This window comes from Myxine glutinosa, chromosome 5 (assembly GCF_964187855.1).
Source record: "Myxine glutinosa chromosome 5, kmMyxGlut1.1, whole genome shotgun sequence".
Lineage (NCBI taxonomy): Eukaryota > Metazoa > Chordata > Myxini > Myxiniformes > Myxinidae > Myxine > Myxine glutinosa.
In genome coordinates, this window is record NC_136265.1 from 118,172,886 (window position 1) to 118,197,774 (window position 24,889).

Here is a 24,889-nt window from a genome sequence, read left to right on the forward strand (position 1 = left end):
CTCAAGTGCTAAAAACATTGAATATTAACGGTTCTCTCGCAAGGAATTTAAATACAGGAAACCATTCGGCTCATAAAAGCCCACACAATGATTGTTTGTCCATGCTCTATCCACTTAAAGTGTTGAGAGACAAGCAAGGAAGCAGCAAATACCATTTTGACAGTTTCCGGTACGGTTTGGCCGGGGTTCGTACCACAGATCTCCCAGACTCAGAGTAGACACTCTTACACAAACCATTACACAAAGTCTGGTTAAATTGAGAATCAAATCTGTATATTAAAGTAGTGACATGCAAGGCAGCACTTCATTGCCTATACACCGCCCAAATAAAATGAAGGGTTTTCCACACTTTGCTCGCGGGTCCGTGCTAATATAAATAAAAAACAGTGCAGCTAGTGTCACAAGGACACATTACAAAGCTGAAGAAACTTCATTTCATGGCTCACTCATGCACTTGGTTTTACTGCCCAACAATGACACTACAACAACAACAACAACAACAACAACAACAACAACAGGCATTTTAAGCCTTTAAGGCCATTTTCCCTGCAAGAGCGGGGGTTAGCCTTAGAGCGGGGGTTAGTCTTGACAACCAACAATGACACTGTTACTGATTATTTGCTTACGGGGTATAAATAACCCCAATAATGGACGCTTGATAGTCAGACGCACATCTGAAACACCTCAAAGCCATTTATTTAATTAAACTGTAGTTGCAGTGTGTGTTGGCCTTTCAGAAATTATTTGGTTCAATGACAAAAGTACCATCTGCATCAAAACCTCACCTTGCTGGAGTAACACCATGAGATCTTTCATCCACATCAACCTGAAAGACAAAGTAGAGAGAGAGAGAAGAAGAAGAAGAAGAAGAAGAAGAAGAAGAAGGGGAGGAAGAAGAAGAAGAAGAAGAAGAAACTTTCGTCATGTAATCTTAGGTTGAAAAAGTTTTAGGTGAGAGCAAAATGAAGAAGAAACAAACCAAACTAAAACCAATAATGATTTGATGTAAACCTTAAACCAAAATGGAAGCTGCTCATCTGCAAGAAGGCCTCAGAATCACAATCATAATTATGTCAGTGGTGTCAAGTGAATCAAATCCTGCTTAGAATGGTCAACCTGTCAGGCAATCACAATTCTTTACAAAAATACATTGAATCATCAAAAATAAGTAATTTCAATCAAAACAAAGAAATGGCCTGCACTCTTGTGTTCTCTTCTTCAATCCCACTCCTTCATTCAGGGCTTCAAGCAGGTGTGGTACAACTCCATCTCATGTCTCACCCCCCATCACTAGGCATGATTTTTTTTCCCACCCACATTAACACTACCTAACCCTCTTGCTTGCAGGTTACTGTGCTTCCTCCTTTTCTCGTTTCCTGTTCCTCCATTAGCTTTGCTTGTTGTGTCCAAATGTGGCCCCACTGTGAGCTTGTTGCCTCTTTACCCTCCATTTCCTAATTCTTTCATCATTCTAGATTTTGCATAAAAATACTGCAATAATCTTATTATAATCTATTGTATGTGTGTGTGTGTGTGTGTGTGTGTGTGTGTGTCTGTATGTGTGTGTGTGTGTGTGTGTGTGTGTGTGTGTGTGTGTGTGTGTGTGTGTGTGTGTGTGTGTGTGTATGTGTGTAGGTGTGTATGTGTGTGTGCGTGTAGGTGTGCATGCATGCACACGTCCATGAATGTGTGTGTGCACACAAAATATGTGCAATATGTCACACACACGATGCGTGTACAAAACACAACTGTGCAACATGTGTATATAACAAGATGAACATGTGTATATAACACATAAAAATAATATGTGTGCATACAATACACAGCATATGATGTCACGCAAAACAAAAACATACAAAACAAAAATGTGTGTGTATGAGTGCGTTTATGTGTGCCCGTCTATTTGTGTGTGTTTGTTAGTGAGTGTGCTTGTATTAGTGAGCATGTGTGTGTGAGTGTGTGAGGTGTGTATTACTGGGTGTGTGTGAGTATGTGTGTGTTTCTGTGTGTGTGTTTCTGTGTGTGTGTTCCTATGTGTGTGAGTGTTTCTGTGTGTGTTTCTGTGTGTGAGAGTTGTGTGTGTGGGTGTTTCTGTGTGTACAAGTGTTTCTGTGTGTGAGTGTTTCTGTGTGTGTGTGTGTGTGTGTGTGTTTCTGTGTGTGTGTGTGTGTGTGTTTCTATGTGTGTGTGTGTTTCTGTGTGTGTGAGTGTTTCTGTGTGTGTGTGTGTTTTTCTCTGTGTGTGAGTGTTTCTGTGTGTGTGTGTTTCTGTGTGTGTGTGTGTGTGTGTGTGTTTTTGTGTGTGTGTGTGTGTGTTTCTATGTGTGTGAGTGTTTCTGTGTGTGTGAGTGTTTCTGTGTGTGTGTGTGTTTTTCTCTGTGTGTGAGTGTTTCTGTGTGTGCGAGTGTTTCTGTGTGTGTGTGTTTCTGTGTGTGTGTGTTTCTGTGTGTGTGAGTGTTTCTGTGTGTGTGTGTGTGTGTGTGTGTTTCTGTGTGTGTGTGTGTGTTTCTATGTGTGTGAGTGTTTCTATGTGTGTTTTTGTGTGTGTGTGTGTGTGTTTCTATGTGTGTGAGTGTTTCTATGTGTGTGTTTTTGTGTGTGTGTGTGTGTGTGTGTTTCTGTGTGTGTTTCTCTGTGTGTGTGTGTGTGTGTGTTTCTGTGTGTGTGTGTTTCTATGTGTGTGTGTTTCTATGTGTGTGTGTTTCTATGTGTGTGAGTGTTTCTATGTGTGTGTTTCTGTGTGTGTGTGTTTCTATGTGTGTGTGTTTCTGTGTGTGTGTGTGTTTCTCTGTGTGTGTGTGTGTGTGTGTGTTTCTGTGTGTGTGTGTGTGTGTGTGTGTGTTTCTGTGTGTGTGTGTGTTTCTATGTGTGTGTGTGTTTCTGTGTGTGTGTGTGTGTGTGTGTTTCTGTGTGTGTGTGTGTTTCTATGTGTGTGTGTTTCTGTTTGTGGGTTTCTGTGTGTGTGTGTGTGTTTTTGTGTGTGTGTGTGTGTGTGTGTGTGTTTCTATGTGTGTGAGTGTTTCTGTGTGTGTGAGTGTTTCTGTGTGTGTGTGTGTTTTTCTCTGTGTGTGAGTGTTTCTGTGTGTGCGAGTGTTTCTGTGTGTGTGTGTTTCTGTGTGTGTGTGTTTCTGTGTGTGTGTGTTTCTGTGTGTGTGAGTGTTTCTGTGTGTGTGTGTGTGTGTTTCTGTGTGTGTGTGTGTTTCTATGTGTGTGAGTGTTTCTATGTGTGTGTTTTTGTGTGTGTGTGTGTGTGTGTGTTTCTATGTGTGTGAGTGTTTCTATGTGTGTGTTTTTGTGTGTGTGTGTGTGTGTGTGTGTGTTTCTGTGTGTGTGTGTTTCTATGTGTGTGTGTTTCTATGTGTGTGTGTTTCTATGTGTGTGAGTGTTTCTATGTGTGTGTTTCTGTGTGTGTGTGTTTCTATGTGTGTGTGTTTCTGTGTGTGTGTGTGTGTTTCTCTGTGTGTGTGTGTGTGTGTTTCTGTGTGTGTGTGTGTGTGTGTGTTTCTGTGTGTGTGTGTTTCTATGTGTGTGTGTTTCTGTGTGTGTGTGTGTGTGTGTGTGTGTGTGTGTTTCTGTGTGTGTGTGTGTTTCTATGTGTGTGTGTTTCTGTTTGTGGGTTTCTGTGTGTGTGTTTCTGTGTGTCTGTGCATATTTGTGTGTGTTTATTTGCGAGTGTGTATGTGTATTAGTGAGCATGTGTGTGCGTGTGTGTCGTACTCTATTATAAAGGGTTCCTGCCGTAGTAGGATAATAACTATAGTTATAGACACCCCCAGCTCGTTAGATTTAAATTGTAACTAGAATCCGGGCACTCGGTAGAGCGCATACCTTCGCCGCAGCTACTGTTCTGTACTTGGCATGGGAGTGTATGCGATGTGAAACTTTATGTGAAATGCGATCGATTTTTAAAAATCATAATTTGAGCAAATCTGTTTCATTCGTCTGTTAATATGCCTCCCCGATTGACAAATCTGCAATTTGAATTTCATTTGAGGTTGAAATGATTGCGGGAGATCGCGTTATAGTGATGACGTCTTGGATGGACATCCTCTTCTTCAGTCGCTCATAACTTTGAGTGAAATACGATCGAGTTAAAAATAGTCAGAATTTGAGCAAATCTGTTTCATTCGTTTGTTAATATGCCTCATCTCTTGACAAATCTGCAATTATAATTTTTTTTGAGGTTGAAATGATCGCGGGAGATTGCGTTATAGTGATGACGTCCTGGATGGACATCTTCTTCTTCAGTCGCGCATAACTTTGAGTGAAATACGATCGAGTTAAAAATAGTCAGAATTTGAGCAAATCTGTTTCATTCGTTTGTTAATATGCCTCATCTATTGTCAAATCTGCAATTATAATTTTTTTTGAGGTTGAAATGATCGCGGGAGATCGCGTTATAGTGATGACGTCCTGGATGGACATCTTCTTCTTCAGTCGCTCATAACTTTGAGTGAAATACGATCGAGTTAAAAATAGTCAGAATTTGAGCAAATCTGTTTCCCAAAATCTAATCAAATGTGTCCCGTATAATAACCAATCATCCCACCAAATTTCATGCAATTCGGTTGAATACTTTTTGAGTTATGCGATTAACATACACACACACAGACATACAAATAAATACACAGCGATCAAAACATAACCTTCCGCTTTTGCGAAGGTAATCACTCCTTCTTCACTGCAATTCACTCCAATCATAGTCAATCTTACCAGCAAGGCCCAAATTTACTGTCACCTCATCTATACACTATTACCTGTATAACCACGCCAGGTTATTATAAAAGGTCTATTTCTAAATAATGACGACATTCATAATCCCTGTGTTTAGTCCCTTTACATACCACCGATCATATTCCCAGATATTTCTCAATCTTTCAACAAAATTATATAATGAAGGAATTTCTGGATTCTCTAAATGTAATACACACTCACACTTGATGGAGGATGATAAGGCCCGGGAAATGAATAGGCTCGTGTGATACAAGGAGCACACAAAAAGGTCATTCATCCCAAAATGCACCCAAAGCACGAGAAAAAGAGCAGGATTCGTACCTGCACATCCTCCATGCAAGTCAAAGGGGATGGAGCGGGAAGATCTTCATCATCAAAAACTGGCAGCAAATCTGGGGAACCTGTAGGTACAAGAACAAAGTGTCATCATGGATGACGATGACGACAATCATTTTTTTTTTTTTTTTATGCGTGGAAGTTTACAAAGAGACTTGGGTTCAGTCTGACCCACACCTCAGCCCCCCCCCCCATACACCTGACAACCCCCACCACTCCCCCCCCCACCATCCCTCCCGATCCATCCTTACAACCCCCACCACTCCCCCCCACCATCCCTCACGACACGATCCATCCTTACAACCCCCACTACTGCCCCCCACCATCCCTCCCGATCCATCCTTACAACCCCCACCACTCCCCCCCCCCCCCACCATCCCTCCCGAACCATCCTTACAACTCCCACCACTCCCCACCCCCCAAAATCCCTCACTATCCATCCTTACAACCCCCACCTCATCCCCTCCCTCCTATCCACCCTAACAACCCCCACCATCCCCCCCTATCCATCCTTACAACCCCCACCACTCCCCCAACCCCCACCACTCCCCCCAAACAACCCCCACCATCCCCCTTATCCACTCAGACAACCCCACCACTCCCCCACCATCCCCCTTATCCACCCAGACAACCCCCACCACTCCCCCACCATCCCCCCTTATCCACCCAGACAACCCCCACCACCCCCATTATCCACCCAAAAAACCCCCACCACTCCCCCACCATCCCCCTTATCCACCCAAACAATCCCCACCACTCCCCCACCATCCCCCCCTATCCATCCTTACAACCCCCACCACTCCCCCAACCCCCCCCCACCATCCCCCCAAACAACGCCCACCACCCCCCTTATCCACTCAGACAACCCCCACCACTCTCCCACCATCCCCCTTATCCACTCAGACAACCCCCACCACTCCCCCACCATCCCCCTTATCCACCCAGACAATGCCCACCACTCCCCCCACCATCCCCTTTATCCACCCAAACAACCCCCACCACTCCCCCCACCATCCCCCCTTATCCACCCAGCCAACCCCCACCACTCCCCCCACCATCCCCATTATCCACCCAAAAAACCCCCACCACTCTCCCACCATCCCCCTTATCCACTCAGACAACCCCCACCACTCCCCCACCATCCCCCTTATCCACGCAGACAACCCCCACCACTCCCCCCACCGTCCCCCTTATCCACCCAGACAACCCCCACCACTCCCCCACCATCCCCCTTATCCACCCAGACAACCCCCACCACTCCCCCCACCGTCCCCCTTATCCACCCAGACAACCCCCACCACTCCCCCACCATACCCCTTATCCACCCAGACAACCCCCACCACTCCCCCCCACCGTCCCCCTTATCCACCCAGACAACCCCCACCACTCCCCCACCATACCCCTTATCCACCCAGACAACCCCCACCACTCCCCCCACCGTCCCCCTTATCCACCCATACAACCCCCACCATCCCCCTTATCCACTCAGACAACCCCCACCACTCCCCCACCATCCCCCTTATCTACCCAGGCAACCCCCACCATCCCCCTTATCCACCCAGACAACCCCCACCACTCCCCCACCTCCCCTTCAAACGAAAAGTATATACAGTATTGACATTTCACGTTAAAAAAAACTTGTACAAACAAATGAGAACGTACAAGGTTTTGAAGCTGAATTTAAGTTGAGTTTCTTCCTTGTTGGTATGACTGACACCAATGACGTCATACACTGTATATGGTCAAACGATTATTTAATTCAGTAAGGAGATCGAGCAGGAAATTATTCACATTAACACAACAGTTGATGCAGAAATGTAACATTCATTCATTAATTTATTCATTCATTACCTCTGCCACCTAAGGTGGACGGGAGGTTATTTCTTCACCCCTGCTGTCTGTCTGTCTGTCTGTCTGTCTGTCTGTCTGTCTGTCTGTGAGCAGGATATCTCAAAAAGTTGTGGAAGAGTTTTAACAAAACTTGGCGGATGAGTTGGGAAAGTGACAAGAACAAGCCGATTCGATTTTGGTTCAGGTCCGAATCCGGATCCTGATATGAAAATTATTTATTACCTTTTTTGGAATCGAGCGAGACAGTCCATCTGGAATAAGTGATCAATCCCTCAGGCATGGATCGAGGTCGAGACAGTCCTGTGGATAAAAATACATATTCGTTATAAAGTGCGATCAATATTTAACAGGTAATAAGGGAAGCTGAACTACACTTGTAATCAGGTGCACACAGTATTTACCTCCCTATCAAAGTCACACTCTGTTAACCCACCTGGATATCTGAAATCAAACTCCAGCTGGTACTAGTTGGTACACTATGTTACAATTCTTCACAACACACCTGAGTGGTGCTTTTGGAGGCTGTCAGATACCTGCGCATTCTCCTCAAAGTCGTGTAGCCTGGGTTAGAATCCCGACCCAGCTATAAACTGCCACCCTGGTGTTTCGCAGGCAGGACGATTCACCAATGTGTGTGTAATCCCTCGGATGGATGTTAAAAAATGGAGGGAACGTCTGTCAGCATCAATGGTCCTTTTGTAAAACTAGGAGGCCCGTTGGTCCCCTGTACCAAATTTTCATTGGTCTTGTTTCAAATTCACAAACAAAATTCAAATTTTCATACCTGCCTGCTCAGTGGGTCTTTTAGGTCCTTTGGGTCTTTTGGGTCATCTGGGTCTTTTGGATATTTTGGGTGGTCCGGGACTTTTGGATCTTCTGAGTCTTTGGGGTATTTTGGGTCCTCATGGACTTTTGGGTCATCAGAGTCTTTGGGTCGTTTGGGTGCTCAGGGACTTTTGGATCTTCTGAGTCTTTGGGGTCTTTTGGGTCCTCATGGACTTTTGGGTCTTTGGGGTGCTTGAGGACTTGTGGATCTAATGGGTCTTTTGGGTCCTTGGGGATTTTTGGATCCTCTGGGTCTTAAGTGGTCTTAATGATCTTAGGGGTCTTAAAGGATCTTCAATGGTCGAAGAGGTCTCAGCAGTCTAAAGATTTAAACGGCACATTTCAATCGTACGTAATTAATTAAGAAAGGTACGTAATTAAAAGACCAAAAAGGTTGACGAATTCACGAATGACATTTCACGAATTCGGTTATGGTAGGAATTTGTAAGTTGTTCATGGTGCCGGAGATAACTCGCCTGCTCTCCACGAAGGACACAGTGGGATCTTTAACGTCCACCATCTAATGCCAGCAGACGAGATGCCCGTTTAACGTCCATCCGAGGGATGGCACACATATTGATGGATCACCATACCTGTGAAACACCTGGAGCATAATTGAAAATGCTCCACTTTAAGTGACTGTTAAGATAAAAATGCTTAAAAGGGAATGAGGTTTCAATTGTTCATGGAGCAGAAAAAACACTTGACTGAAGTCTCTCTAGATGTAGAGTGTCTGTCAATGTGGATATCCCTCAATGTGGAATATCCGTCAATGTGGATATCCCTCAATGTGGAATATCCGTCAATGTGGAATGTCCCTCAATGTGGAATGTCCCTCAATGTGGAATGTCCGTCAATGTGGAATGTCCGTCAATGTGGATTGTCCGTCAATGTGGAATGTCCGTCAATGTGGAATGTCCATCAATGTGGATATCCCTCAATGTGGAATGTCCGTCAATGTGGAATGTCCCTCAATGTGTAATGTCCATCAATTTGGATAAACCCTCAATGTGGAATGTCCGTCAATTTTGATATCCCTCAATGTGGAATGTCCGTCAATGTGGATATCCCCCAATGTGGAATGTCCGTCAATGTGGGATGTCCCTCAATGTGGAATGTCCGTCAATGTGGGATGTCCCTCAATGTGGAATGTCCATCAATGTGGAATGTCCATCAATGTTGTATCTTCCTCAATGTGGAACGTCCATCAATGTGAATGCCAAATCAATGTGAATGTCCATCAATGTGAATGTCCGTCAATGTGGATGTCCATCAATGTGGATATCCCTCAATGTGGAATGCTCCTCAATGTGAAATGTCCATCAATGTGGAATGTCCATCAATGTGGAATCTTCCTCAATGTGGAACGTCCATCAATGTGAATGCCAAATCAATGTGAATGTCCATCAATGTGAATGTCCATCAATGTGGCTGTCCATCAATGTGGATATCCCTCAATTTGGAATGTCTGTCAATGTGTATATCCCTCAATGTGGAATGTCCATCAATGTGGAATGTCCATCAATGTGGAATGTTCCTCAATGTGGAACGTCCATCAATGTGAATGTCCATCAATGTGAATGTCCGTCAATGTGGATGTCCATCAATGTGGATATCCCTCAATTTGGAATGTCCATCAATGTGGAATGTCCGTCAATGTGGAATGTCCGTCAATGTGGAATCCCTCAATGTGGAATGTCCGTCAATGTGGAATATCCGTCAATGTGTATATCCCTCAATGTGGAATGTCCGTCAATGTGGAATGTCCGTCAATGTGGATGGATATCCCTCAATGTGGATATCCCTCAATGTGGAATGTCCATCAATGTGGAATGTCCATCAATGTGGAATGTCCGTCAATGTGGAATGTCCGTCAATGTGGATATCCCTCAATGTGGAATGTCCGTCAATGTGGAATGTCCGTCAATGTGGAATGTCCGTCAATGTGGATATCCCTCAATGTGGAATATCCGTCAATGTGGAATGTCCGTCAATGTGGAATGTCTGTCAATGTGGATATCCCTCAATGTGGAATGTCCGTCAATTTGGATATCCCTCAATGTGGAATATCCGTCAATGTGGAATATCCGTCAAAGTGGAATATCCGTCAAAGTGGAATATCCGTCAGTTGTGGAATATCCATCAATGTGGAATATCCGTCAATGTGGAATATCCGTCAATGTGGAATATCCGTCAATGTGGAATATCCGTCAATGTGGAATATCCGTCAAAGTGGAATATCCCTCAATGTGGAATATCCATCAATGCGGAATATCCGTCAATGTGGAATATCCGTCAATGTGGAATATCCGTCAATGTGGAATGTCCGTCAATGTGGATATCCCTTAATGTGGAATGTTCTCCAATGTGGATGTCCCTCAATGTGGAATGTCCGTCAATGTGGGATGTTCCTCAATGTGGAATGCTCCTCAATGTGGAATGTCCATCAATGTGGAATCTTCCTCAATGTGGAACGTCCATCAATGTGAATGCCAAATCAATGTGAATGTCCATCAATGTGAATGTCCGTCAATGTGGATGTCCATCAATGTGGATATCCCTCAATTTGGAATGTCTGTCAATGTGTATATCCCTCAATGTGGAATGTCCATCAATGTGGAATGTCCGTCAATGTGGCATGTCCGTCAATGTGGTATGTCTATCAATGTGGATATCCCTCAATGTGGAATGTCCGTCAATGTGGAATGTCCATCAATGTGTATATCCCTCAATGTGGAATGTCCGTCAATGTGGAATGTCCGTCAATGTGGATATCCCTCAATGTGGATATCCCTCAATGTGGAATGTCCATCAATGTGGAATGTCAGTCAATGTGGACATCCCTCAATGTGGATATCCGTCAATGTGGAATGTCCGTCAATGTGGAATGTCCGTCAATGTGGATATCCCTCAATGTGGAATATCCGTCAATGTGGAATGTCTGTCAATGTGGAATGTCTGTCAATGTGGATATCCCTCAATGTGGAATGTCCGTCAATTTGGATATCCCTCAATGTGGAATATCCGTCAATGTGGAATATCCGTCAATGTGGAATATCCGTCAATGTGGAATATCCGTCAATGTGGAATATCCGTCAATGTGGAATGTCCGTCAATGTGGATATCCCTTAATGTGGAATGTTCTCCAATGTGGATGTCCCTCAATGTGGAATGTCCATCAATGTGGGATGTCCCTCAATGTGGAATGCTCCTCAATGTGGAATGTCCATCAATGTGGAATGTCCATCAATGTGGAATGTCCATCAATGTGGAATCTTCCTCAATGTGGAACATCCATCAATGTGAATGCCAAATCAATGTGAATGTCCATCAATGTGAATGTCCATCAATGTGGATGTCCATCAATGTGGATAACCCTCAATTTGGAATGTCTATCAATTTGGATATCCCTCAATGTGGAATATCCGTCAATTTGGATATCCCTCAAGGTGGAATGTCCGTCAATGTGGATATCCCTCAAGGTGGAATATCCGTCAATGTGGAATATCCGTCAATGTGCAATGTCCGTCAATGTGGAATGTCCGTCAATGTGGAATGTCCGTCAATGTGGATATCCTTCAATGTGGAATGTCCGTCAATGTGGAATGTCCCTCAATGTGTAATGTCCATCAATTTGGATAAACCCTCAATGTGGAATGTCCGTCAATTTTGATATCCCTCAATGTGGAATGTCCGTCAATGTGGATATCCCTCAATGTGGAATGTCCGTCAATGTGGGATGTCCCTCAATGTGGAATGTCCGTCAATGTGGGATGTCCCTCAATGTGGAATGCTCCTCAATGTGGAATGTCCATCAATGTGGAATGTCCATCAATGTGGAATGTCCATCAATGTTGTATCTTCCTCAATGTGGAACGTCCATCAATGTGAATGCCAAATCAATGTGAATGTCCATCAATGTGAATGTCCGTCAATGTGGATGTCCATCAATGTGTATATCCCTCAATGTGGAATGCTCCCCAATGTGAAATGTCCATCAATGTGGAATGTCCATCAATGTGGAATCTTCCTCAATGTGGAACGTCCATCAATGTGAATGCCAAATCAATGTGAATGTCCATCAATGTGAATATCCATCAATGTGGCTGTCCATCAATGTGGATATCCCTCAATTTGGAATGTCTGTCAATGTGTATATCCCTCAATGTGGAATGTCCATCAATGTGGAATGTCCATCAATGTGGAATCTTCCTCAATGTGGAACGTCCATCAATGTGAATGCCAAATCAATGTGAATGTCCATCAATGTGAATGTCCGTCAATGTGGATGTCCATCAATGTGGATAAACCTCAATTTGGAATGTCCATCAATGTGGAATGTCCGTCAATGTGGATTGTCCGTCAATGTGGAATCCCTCAATGTGGAATGTCCGTCAATGTGGAATGTCCGTCAATGTGTATATCCCTCAATGTGGAATGTCCGTCAATGTGGATGGATATCCCTCAATGTGGATATCCCTCAATGTGGAATGTCCATCAATGTGGAATGTCCATCAATGTGGAATGTCCATCAATGTGGAATGTCCGTCAATGTGGAATGTCCGTCAATGTGGATATCCCTCAATGTGGAATGTCCGTCAATGTGGAATGTCCGTCAATGTGGAATGTCCGTCAATGTGGATATCCCTCAATGTGGAATATCCGTCAATGTGGAATGTCCGTCAATGTGGAATGTCTGTCAATGTGGATATCCCTCAATGTGGAATGTCCGTCAATTTGGATATCCCTCAATGTGGAATATCCGTCAATGTGGAATATCCGTCAAAGTGGAATATCCGGACAAAGTGGAATATCCGTCAATGTGGAATATCCGTCAATGTGGAATATCCGTCAATGTGGAATATCCGTCAATGTGGAATATCCGTCAAAGTGGAATATCCCTCAATGTGGAATATCCATCAATGCGGAATATCCGTCAATGTGGAATATCCATCAATGTGGAATATCCGTCAATGTGGAATGTCCGTCAATGTGGATATCCCTTAATGTGGAATGTTCTCCAATGTGGACGTCCCTCAATGTGGAATGTCCGTCAATGTGGGATGTCCCTCAATGTGGAATGCTCCTCAATGTGGAATGTCCATCAATGTGGAATCTTCCTCAATGTGGAACGTCCATCAATGTGAATGCCAAATCAATGTGAATGTCCATCAATGTGAATGTCCGTCAATGTGGATGTCCATCAATGTGGATATCCCTCAATTTGGAATGTCTGTCAATGTGTATATCCCTCAATGTGGAATGTCCATCACTGTGGAATGTCCGTCAATGTGGAATGTCCGTCAATGTGGAATGTCCGTCAATGTGGTATGTCCATCAATGTGGATATCTCTCAATGTGGAATGTCCGTCAATGTGGAATATCCATCAATGTGTATATCCCTCAATGTGGAATGTCCGTCAATGTGGAATGTCCGTCAATGTGGATATCCCTCAATGTGGATATCCCTCAATGTGGAATGTCCATCAATGTGGAATGTCAGTCAATGTGGATATCCCTCAATGTGGATATCCGTCAATGTGGAATGTCCGTCAATGTGGAATGCCCGTCAATGTGGATATCCCTCAATGTGGAATATCCGTCAATGTGGAATGTCTGTCAATGTGGAATGTCTGTCAATGTGGATATCCCTCAATGTGGAATGTCCGTCAATTTGGATATCCCTCAATGTGGAATATCCGTCAATGTGGAATATCCGTCAATGTGGAATATCCGTCAATGTGGAATATCCGTCAATGTGGAATATCCGTCAATGTGGAAAATCCGTCAATGTGGAATATCCGTCAATGTGGAATGTCCGTCAATGTGGATATCCCTTAATGTGGAATGTTCTCCAATGTGGATGTCCCTCAATGTGGAATGTCCATCAATGTGGGATGTCCCTCAATGTGGCATGCTCCTCAATGTGGAATGTCCATCAATGTGGAATGTCCATCAATGTGGAATGTCCTTCAATGTGGAATCTTCCTCAATGTGGAACATCCATCAATGTGAATGCCAAATCAATGTGAATGTCCATCAATGTGAATGTCCATCAAAGTGGATGTCCATCAATGTGGATATCCCTCAATTTGGAATGTCTATCAATGTGTATATCCTTCAATGTGGAATGTCCATCAATGTGGAATGTCCATCAATGTGGAATCTTCCTCAATGTGGAACGTCCATCAATGTGAATGCCAAATCAATGTGAATGTCCATCAATGTGAATGTCCGTCAATGTGGATGTCCATCAATGTGGATATCCCTCAATTTGGAGTGTCTGTCAATGTGTATATCCCTCAATGTGGAATATCCCTCAATGTGGAATGTCCGTCAATTTGGATATCCCTCAATGTGGAATATCCGTCAATGTGGAATATCCGTCAATGTGGATATCCCTCAATGTGGAATATCCGTCAATGTGGAATGTCCCTCAATGTGGAATGTCCGTCAATGTGGAATGTCCGTCAATGTGGAATGTCTGTCAATGTGGAATGTCCGTCAATGTGGAATGTCCATCAATGTGGATATCCCTCAATGTGGAATGTCCGTCAATGTGGAATGTCCCTCAATGTGTAATGTCCATCAATTTGGATAAACCCTCAATGTGGAATGTCCGTCAATTTTGATATCCCTCAATGTGGAATGTCCGTCAATGTGGATATCCCTCAATGTGGAATGTCCGTCAATGTGGGATGTCCCTCAATGTGGAATGTCCGTCAATGTGGGATGTCCCTCAATGTGGAATGCTCCTCAATGTGGAATGTCCATCAATGTGGAATGTCCATCAATGTTGTATCTTCCTCAATGTGGAACGTCCATCAATGTGAATGCCAAATCAATGTGAATGTCCATCAATGTGAATGTCCGTCAATGTGGATGTCCATCAATGTGGATATCCCTCAATGTGGAATGCTCCTCAATGTGAAATGTCCATCAATGTGGAATGTCCATCAATGTGGAATCTTCCTCAATGTGGAACGTCCATCAATGTGAATGCCAAATCAATGTGAATGTCCATCAATGTGAATGTCCATCAATGTGGCTGTCCATCAATGTGGATATCCCTCAATTTGGAATGTCTGTCAATGTGTATATCCCTCAATGTGGAATGTCCATCAATGTGGAATGTCCATCAATGTGGAATCTTCCTCAATGTGGAACGTCCATCAATGTGAATGCCAAATCAATGTGAATGTCCATCAATGTGAATGTCCGTCAATGTGGATGTCCATCAATGTGGATATCCCTCAATTTGGAATGTCCATCAATGTGGAATGTCCGTCAATGTGCAATGTCCGTCAATGTGGAATCCCTCAATGTGGAATGTCCATCAATGTGGAATATCCGTCAATGTGTATATCCCTCAATGTGGAATGTCCGTCAATGTGGAATGTCCGTCAATGTGGATGGATATCCCTCAATGTGGATATCCCTCAATGTGGAATGTCCATCAATGTGGAATGTCCATCAATGTGGAATGTCCATCAATGTGGAATGTCCGTCAATGTGGAATGTCTGTCAATGTGGATATCCCTCAATGTGGAATGTCCGTCAATTTGGATATCCCTCAATGTGGAATATCCGTCAATGTGGAATGTCCGTCAATGTGGAATGTCCGTCAATGTGGATATCCCTCAATGTGGAATATCCGTCAATGTGGAATGTCCATCAATGTGGAATGTCTGTCAATGTGGATATCCCTCAATGTGGAATATCCGTCAATGTGGAATGTCCGTCAATGTGGAATGTCTGTCAATGTGGATATCCCTCAATGTGGAATGTCCGTCAATGTGGATATCCCTCAATGTGGAATGTCCGTCAATGTGGAATGTCCGTCAATGTGGAATGTCCGTCAATGTGGATATCCCTCAATGTGGAATATCCGTCAATGTGGAATGTCCGTCAATGTGGAATGTCTGTCAATGTGGATATCCCTCAATGTGGAATGTCCGTCAATTTGGATATCCCTCAATGTGGAATATCCGTCAATGTGGAATATCCGTCAAAGTGGAATATCCGGACAAAGTGGAATATCCGTCAATGTGGAATATCCGTCAATGTGGAATATCCGTCAATGTGGAATATCCGTCAATGTGGAATATCCGTCAAAGTGGAATATCCCTCAATGTGGAATATCCATCAATGCGGAATATCCGTCAATGTGGAATATCCATCAATGTGGAATATCCGTCAATGTGGAATGTCCGTCAATGTGGATATCCCTTAATGTGGAATGTTCTCCAATGTGGACGTCCCTCAATGTGGAATGTCCGTCAATGTGGGATGTCCCTCAATGTGGAATGCTCCTCAATGTGGAATGTCCATCAATGTGGAATCTTCCTCAATGTGGAACGTCCATCAATGTGAATGCCAAATCAATGTGAATGTCCATCAATGTGAATGTCCGTCAATGTGGATGTCCATCAATGTGGATATCCCTCAATTTGGAATGTCTGTCAATGTGTATATCCCTCAATGTGGAATGTCCATCACTGTGGAATGTCCGTCAATGTGGAATGTCCGTCAATGTGGAATGTCCGTCAATGTGGTATGTCCATCAATGTGGATATCTCTCAATGTGGAATGTCCGTCAATGTGGAATATCCATCAATGTGTATATCCCTCAATGTGGAATGTCCGTCAATGTGGAATGTCAGTCAATGTGGATATCCCTCAATGTGGATATCCCTCAATGTGGAATGTCCATCAATGTGGAATGTCAGTCAATGTGGATATCCCTCAATGTGGATATCCGTCAATGTGGAATGTCCGTCAATGTGGAATGCCCGTCAATGTGGATATCCCTCAATGTGGAATATCCGTCAATGTGGAATGTCTGTCAATGTGGAATGTCTGTCAATGTGGATATCCCTCAATGTGGAATGTCCGTCAATTTGGATATCCCTCAATGTGGAATATCCGTCAATGTGGAATATCCGTCAATGTGGAATATCCGTCAATGTGGAATATCCGTCAATGTGGAATATCCGTCAATGTGGAAAATCCGTCAATGTGGAATATCCGTCAATGTGGAATGTCCGTCAATGTGGATATCCCTTAATGTGGAATGTTCTCCAATGTGGATGTCCCTCAATGTGGAATGTCCATCAATGTGGGATGTCCCTCAATGTGGCATGCTCCTCAATGTGGAATGTCCATCAATGTGGAATGTCCATCAATGTGGAATGTCCTTCAATGTGGAATCTTCCTCAATGTGGAACATCCATCAATGTGAATGCCAAATCAATGTGAATGTCCATCAATGTGAATGTCCATCAAAGTGGATGTCCATCAATGTGGATATCCCTCAATTTGGAATGTCTATCAATGTGTATATCCTTCAATGTGGAATGTCCATCAATGTGGAATGTCCATCAATGTGGAATCTTCCTCAATGTGGAACGTCCATCAATGTGAATGCCAAATCAATGTGAATGTCCATCAATGTGAATGTCCTTCAATGTGGATGTCCATCAATGTGGATATCCCTCAATTTGGAGTGTCTGTCAATGTGTATATCCCTCAATGTGGAATATCCCTCAATGTGGAATGTCCGTCAATTTGGATATCCCTCAATGTGGAATATCCATCAATGTGGAATATCCGTCAATGTGGATATCCCTCAATGTGGAATATCCGTCAATGTGGAATGTCCCTCAATGTGGAATGTCCGTCAATGTGGAATGTCCGTCAATGTGGAATGTCTGTCAATGTGGAATGTCCGTCAATGTGGAATGTCCATCAATGTGGATATCCCTCAATGTGGAATGTCCGTCAATGTGGAATGTCCCTCAATGTGTAATGTCCATCAATTTGGATAAACCCTCAATGTGGAATGTCCGTCAATTTTGATATCCCTCAATGTGGAATGTCCGTCAATGTGGATATCCCTCAATGTGGAATGTCCGTCAATGTGGGATGTCCCTCAATGTGGAATGTCCGTCAATGTGGGATGTCCCTCAATGTGGAATGCTCCTCAATGTGGAATGTCCATCAATGTGGAATGTCCATCAATGTTGTATCTTCCTCAATGTGGAACGTCCATCAATGTGAATGCCAAATCAATGTGAATGTCCATCAATGTGAATGTCCGTCAATGTGGATGTCCATCAATGTGGATATCCCTCAATGTGGAATGCTCCTCAATGTGAAATGTCCATCAATGTGGAATGTCCATCAATGTGGAATCTTCCTCAATGTGGAACGTCCATCAATGTGAATGCCAAATCAATGTGAATGTCCATCAATGTGAATGTCCATCAATGTGGCTGTCCATCAATGTGGATATCCCTCAATTTGGAATGTCTGTCAATGTGTATATCCCTCAATGTGGAATGTCCATCAATGTGGAATGTCCATCAATGTGGAATCTTCCTCAATGTGGAACGTCCATCAATGTGAATGCCAAATCAATGTGAATGTCCATCAATGTGAATGTCCGTCAATGTGGATGTCCATCAATGTGGATATCCCTCAATTTGGAATGTCCATCAATGTGGAATGTCCGTCAATGTGGAATGTCCGTCAATGTGGAATCCCTCAATGTGGAATGTCCATCAATGTGGAATATCCGTCAATGTGTATATCCCTCAATGTGGAATGTCCGTCAATGTGGAATGTCCGTCAATGTGGATGGATATCCCTCAATGTGGATATCCCTCAATGTGGAATGTCCATCAATGTGGAAGGTCCATCAATGTGGAATGTCCATCAATGTGGAATGTCCGTCAATGTGGAATGTCTGTCAATGTGGATATCCCTCAATGTGGAATGTCCGTCAATTTGGATATCCCTCAATGTGGAATATCCGTCAATGTGGAATGTCCGTCAATGTGGAATGTCCGTCAATGTGGATATCCCTCAATGTGGAATATCCGTCAATGTGGAATGTCCGTCAATGTGGAATGTCTGTCAATGTGGATATCCCTCAATGTGGAATGTCCGTCAATTTGGATATCCCTCAATGTGGAATATCCGTCAATGTGGAATATCCGTCAAAGTGGAATATCCGTCAAAGTGGAATATCCGTCAATGTGGAATATCCGTCAATGTGGAATATCCGTCAATGTGGAATATCCGTCAATGTGGAATATCCGTCAATGTGGAATATCCGTCAAAGTGGAATATCCCTCAATGTGGAATATCCATCAATGCGGAATATCCGTCAATGTGGAATATCCGTCAATGTGGAATGTCCGTCAATGTGGATATCCCTTAATGTGGAATGTTCTCCAATGTGGATGTCCCTCAATGTGGAATGTCCGTCAATGTGGGATGTCCCTCAATGTGGAATGCTCCTCAATGTGGAATGTCCATCAATGTGGAATCTTCCTCAATGTGGAACGTCCATCAATGTGAATGCCAAATCAATGTGAATGTCCATCAATGTGAATGTCCGTCAATGTGGATGTCCATCAATGTGGATATCCCTCAATTTGGAATGTCTGTCAATGTGTATATCCCTCAATGTGGAATGTCCATCAATGTGGAATGTCCGTCAATGTGGCATGTCCGTCAATGTGGTATGTCCATCAATGTGGATATCCCTCAATGTGGAATGTCCGTCAATGTGGAATGTCCATCAAAGTGTATATCCCTCAATGTGGAATGTCCGTCAATGTGGAATGTCCGTCAATGTGGATATCCCTCAATGTGGATATCCCTCAATGTGGAATGTCCATCAATGTGGAATGTCCATCAATGTGGAATGTCAGTCAATGTGGATATCCCTCAATGTGGATATCCGTCAATGTGGAATGTCCGTCAATGTGGATATCCCTCAATGTGGAATATCCGTCAATGTGGAATGTCTGTCAATGTGGAATGTCTGTCAATGTGGATATCCCTCAATGTGGAATGTCCGTCAATTTGAATATCCGTCAATGTGGAATATCCGTCAATGTGGAATATCCGTCAATGTGGAATATCCGTCAATGTGGAATATCCGTCAATGTGGAATGTCCGTCAATGTGGATATCCCTTAATGTGGAATGTTCTCCAATGTGGATGTCCCTCAATGTGGAATGTCCATCAATGTGGGATGTCCCTCAATGTGGAATGCTCCTCAATGTGGAATGTCCATCAATGTGGAATGTCCATCAATGTGGAATGTCCATCAATGTGGAATCTTCCTCAATGTGGAACATCCATCAATGTGAATGCCAAATCAATGTGAATGTCCATCAATGTGAATGTCCATCAATGTGGATGTCCATCAATGTGGATATCCCTCAATTTGGAATGTCTATCAATTTGGATATCCCTCAATGTGGAATATCCGTCAATTTGGATATCCCTCAAGGTGGAATGTCCGTCAATGTGGATATCCCTCAAGGTGGAATATCCGTCAATGTGGAATATCCGTCAATGTGCAATGTCCGTCAATGTGGAATGTCCGTCAATGTGGAATGTCCGTCAATGTGGATATCCTTCAATGTGGAATGTCCGTCAATGTGGAATGTCCCTCAATGTGTAATGTCCATCAATTTGGATAAACCCTCAATGTGGAATGTCCGTCAATTTTGATATCCCTCAATGTGGAATGTCCGTCAATGTGGATATCCCTCAATGTGGAATGTCCGTCAATGTGGGATGTCCCTCAATGTGGAATGTCCGTCAATGTGGGATGTCCCTCAATGTGGAATGCTCCTCAATGTGGAATGTCCATCAATGTGGAATGTCCATCAATGTGGAATGTCCATCAATGTTGTATCTTCCTCAATGTGGAACGTCCATCAATGTGAATGCCAAATCAATGTGAATGTCCGTCAATGTGGATGTCCATCAATGTGGATATCCCTCAATGTGGAATGCTCCCCAATGTGAAATGTCCATCAATGTGGAATGTCCATCAATGTGGAATCTTCCTCAATGTGGAACGTCCATCAATGTGAATGCCAAATCAATGTGAATGTCCATCAATGTGAATGTCCATCAATGTGGCTGTCCATCAATGTGGATATCCCTCAATTTGGAATGTCTGTCAATGTGTATATCCCTCAATGTGGAATGTCCATCAATGTGGAATGTCCATCAATGTGGAATCTTCCTCAATGTGGAACGTCCATCAATGTGAATGCCAAATCAATGTGAATGTCCATCAATGTGAATGTCCGTCAATGTGGATGTCCATCAATGTGGATATCCCTCAATTTGGAATGTCCATCAATGTGGAATGTCCGTCAATGTGGATTGTCCGTCAATGTGGAATCCCTCAATGTGGAATGTCCGTCAATGTGGAATGTCCGTCAATGTGTATATCCCTCAATGTGGAATGTCCGTCAATGTGGATGGATATCCCTCAATGTGGATATCCCTCAATGTGGAATGTCCATCAATGTGGAATGTCCATCAATGTGGAATGTCCATCAATGTGGAATGTCCGTCAATGTGGAATGTCCGTCAATGTGGATATCCCTCAATGTGGAATGTCCGTCAATGTGGAATGTCCGTCAATGTGGAATGTCCGTCAATGTGGATATCCCTCAATGTGGAATATCCGTCAATGTGGAATGTCCGTCAATGTGGAATGTCTGTCAATGTGGATATCCCTCAATGTGGAATGTCCGTCAATTTGGATATCCCTCAATGTGGAATATCCGTCAATGTGGAATATCCGTCAAAGTGGAATATCCGGACAAAGTGGAATATCCGTCAATGTGGAATATCCGTCAATGTGGAATATCCGTCAATGTGGAATATCCGTCAATGTGGAATATCCGTCAATGTGGAATATCCGTCAAAGTGGAATATCCCTCAATGTGGAATATCCATCAATGCGGAATATCCGTCAATGTGGAATATCCGTCAATGTGGAATATCCGTCAATGTGGAATGTCCGTCAATGTGGATATCCCTTAATGTGGAATGTTCTCCAATGTGGACGTCCCTCAATGTGGAATGTCCGTCAATGTGGGATGTCCCTCAATGTGGAATGCTCCTCAATGTGGAATGTCCATCAATGTGGAATCTTCCTCAATGTGGAACGTCCATCAATGTGAATGCCAAATCAATGTGAATGTCCATCAATGTGAATGTCCGTCAATGTGGATGTCCATCAATGTGGATATCCCTCAATTTGGAATGTCTGTCAATGTGTATATCCCTCAATGTGGAATGTCCATCAATGTGGAATGTCCGTCAATGTGGAATGTCCATCAATGTGGTATGTCCATCAATGTGGATATCTCTCAATGTGGAATGTCCGTCAATGTGGAATGTCCATCAATGTGTATATCCCTCAATGTGGAATGTCCGTCAATGTGGAATGTCCGTCAATGTGGATATCCCTCAATGTGGAATGTCCATCAATGTGGAATGTCCATCAATGTGGAATGTCAGTCAATGTGGATATCCCTCAATGTGGATATCCGTCAATGTAGAATGTCCGTCAATGTGGAATGCCCCTCAATGTGGATATCCCTCAATGTGGAATATCCGTCAATGTGGAATGTCTGTCAATGTGGAATGTCTGTCAATGTGGATATCCCTCAATGTGGAATGTCCGCCAATTTGGATATCCCTCAATGTGGAATATCCGTCAATGTGGAATATCCGTCAATGTGGAATATCGGTCAATGTGGAATATCCGTCAATGTGGAAAATCCGTCAATGTGGAATATCCGTCAATGTGGAATGTCTGTCAATGTGGATATCCCTCAATGTGGAATGTTCTCCAATGTGGATGTCCCTCAATGTGGAATGTCCATCAATGTGGAATGTCCATCAATGTGGAATGTCAGTCAATGTGGATATCCCTCAATGTGGATATCCGTCAATGTAGAATGTCCGTCAATGTGGAATGCCCCTCAATGTGGATATCCCTCAATGTGGAATATCCGTCAATGTGGAATGTCTGTCAATGTGGAATGTCTGTCAATGTGGATATCCCTCAATGTGGAATGTCCGCCAATTTGGATATCCCTCAATGTGGAATATCCGTCAATGTGGAATATCCGTCAATGTGGAATATCGGTCAATGTGGAATATCCGTCAATGTGGAAAATCCGTCAATGTGGAATATCCGTCAATGTGGAATGTCTGTCAATGTGGATATCCCTCAATGTGGAATGTTCTCCAATGTGGATGTCCCTCAATGTGGAATGTCCATCAATGTGGGATGTCCCTCAATGTGGAATGCTCCTCAATGTGGAATGTCCATCAATGTGGAATGTCCATCAATGTGGAATGTCCTTCAATGTGGAATCTTCCTCAATGTGGAACATCCATCAATGTGAATGCCAAATCAATGTGAATGTCCATCAATGTGAATGTCCATCAAAGTGGATGTCCATCAATGTGGATATCCCTCAATTTGGAATGTCTATCAATGTGTATATCCCTCAATGTGGAATGTCCATCAATGTGGAATGTCCATCAATGTGGAATCTTCCTCAATGTGGAACGTCCATCAATGTGAATGCCAAATCAATGTGAATGTCCATCAATGTGAATGTCCGTCATTGTGGAAGTCCATCAATGTGGATATCCCTCAATTTGGAGTGTCTGTCAATGTGTATATCCCTCAATGTGGAATATCCCTCAATGTGGAATGTCCGTCAATTTGGATATCCCTCAATGTGGAATATCCGTCAATGTGGAATATCCGTCAAAGTGGAATATCCGTCAAAGTGGAATATCCGTCAAAGTGGAATATCCGTCAAAGTGGAATATCCGTCAATGTGGAATATCCGTCAATGTAGAATATCCGTCAATGTGGAATATCCGTCAATGTGGAATATCCGTCAATGTGGAATATCCATCAATGTGGAATATCCGTCAATGTGGAATATCCGTCAAAGTGGAATATCCCTCAATGTGGAATATCCGTCAATGTGGAATGTCCGTCAATGTGGAATGCTCCTCAATGTGGAATGTCCATCAATGTGGAATCTTCCTCAATGTGGAACGTCCATCAATGTGAATGCCAAATCAATGTGAATGTCCATCAATGTGAATGTCCGTCAATGTGGATGTCCATCAATGTGGATATCCCTCAATTTGGAATGTCTGTCAATGTGTATATCCCTCAATGTGGAATGTCCATCAATGTGGAATGTCCGTCAATGTGGAATGTCCGTCAATGTGGTATGTCCATCAATGTGGATATCCCTCAATGTGGAATGTCCGTCAATGTGGAATGTCCGTCAATGTGTATATCCCTCAATGTGGAATGTCCGTCAATGTGGAATGTCCGTCAATGTGTATATCCCTCAATGTGGAATGTCCGTCAATGTGGAATGTCCGTCAATGTGGATATCCCTCAATGTGGATATCCCTCAATGTGGAATGTCCATCAATGTGGAATGTCCGTCAATGTGGATATCCCTCAATGTGGATATCCGTCAATGTGGAATGTCCGTCAATGTGGAATGTCCGTCAATGTGGATATCCCTCAATGTGGAATATCCGTCAATGTGGAATGTCCGTCAATTTGGATATCCCTCAATGTGGAATATCCGTCAATGTGGAATATCCGTCAATGTGGAATATCCGTCAATGTGGAAAATCCGTCAATGTGGAATATCCGTCAATGTGGAATGTCCGTCAATGTGGATATCCCTTCATGTGGAATGTTCTCCAATGTGGATGTCCCTCAATGTGGAATGTCCATCAATGTGGGATGTCCCTCAATGTGGAATGCTCCTCAATGTGGAATGTCCATCAATGTGGATTGTCCATCAATGTGGAATGTCCATCAATGTGGAATTTTCCTCAATGTGGAACATCCATCAATGTGAATGCCAAATCAATGTGAATGTCCATCAATGTGAATGTCCATCAATGTGGATGTCCATCAATGTGGATATCCCTCAATTTGGAATGTCTATCAATGTGTATATCCCTCAATGTGGAATGTCCATCAATGTCGAATGTCCATCAATGTGGAATCTTCCTCAATGTGGAAAGTCCATCAATGTGAATGCCAAATCAATGTGAATGTCCATCAATGTGAATGTCCGTCAATGTGGATGTCCATCAATGTGGATATCCCTCAATGTGGAATGTCCATCAATGTGGAACATCCCTCATTGTGGAACATCCCTCAATACAGAGTATGCCTCAATACTGAGTATTCCTCAATAAGGAGCATCACCTCAATGAGGCACATCCCTCAATGTGGAATAACCCTCAATTCA

The 24,889-nt window shown here is 43.3% G+C and overlaps 1 protein-coding gene across 5 annotated transcripts in view; it reads right to left on the reverse strand.

Annotated features, from left to right (window-relative positions):
* Window positions 1-24,889, reverse strand: part of CNKSR1 (connector enhancer of kinase suppressor of Ras 1) — a 153,756-nt gene that overhangs the window by 50,100 nt on the left and 78,767 nt on the right. For all 5 annotated transcript variants that reach the window (XM_068116429.2, XM_068116427.2, XM_068116431.2 and 2 more), the window contains 3 exons: window positions 7,143-7,220; window positions 5,055-5,134; window positions 786-826 (listed from right to left, as the gene is read on the reverse strand). In XM_068116429.2, coding sequence (XP_067972530.2) covers window positions 786-826; window positions 5,055-5,134; window positions 7,143-7,220 — 199 coding nt within the window. The remainder of the gene's footprint in view (window positions 1-785; window positions 827-5,054; window positions 5,135-7,142; window positions 7,221-24,889) is intronic.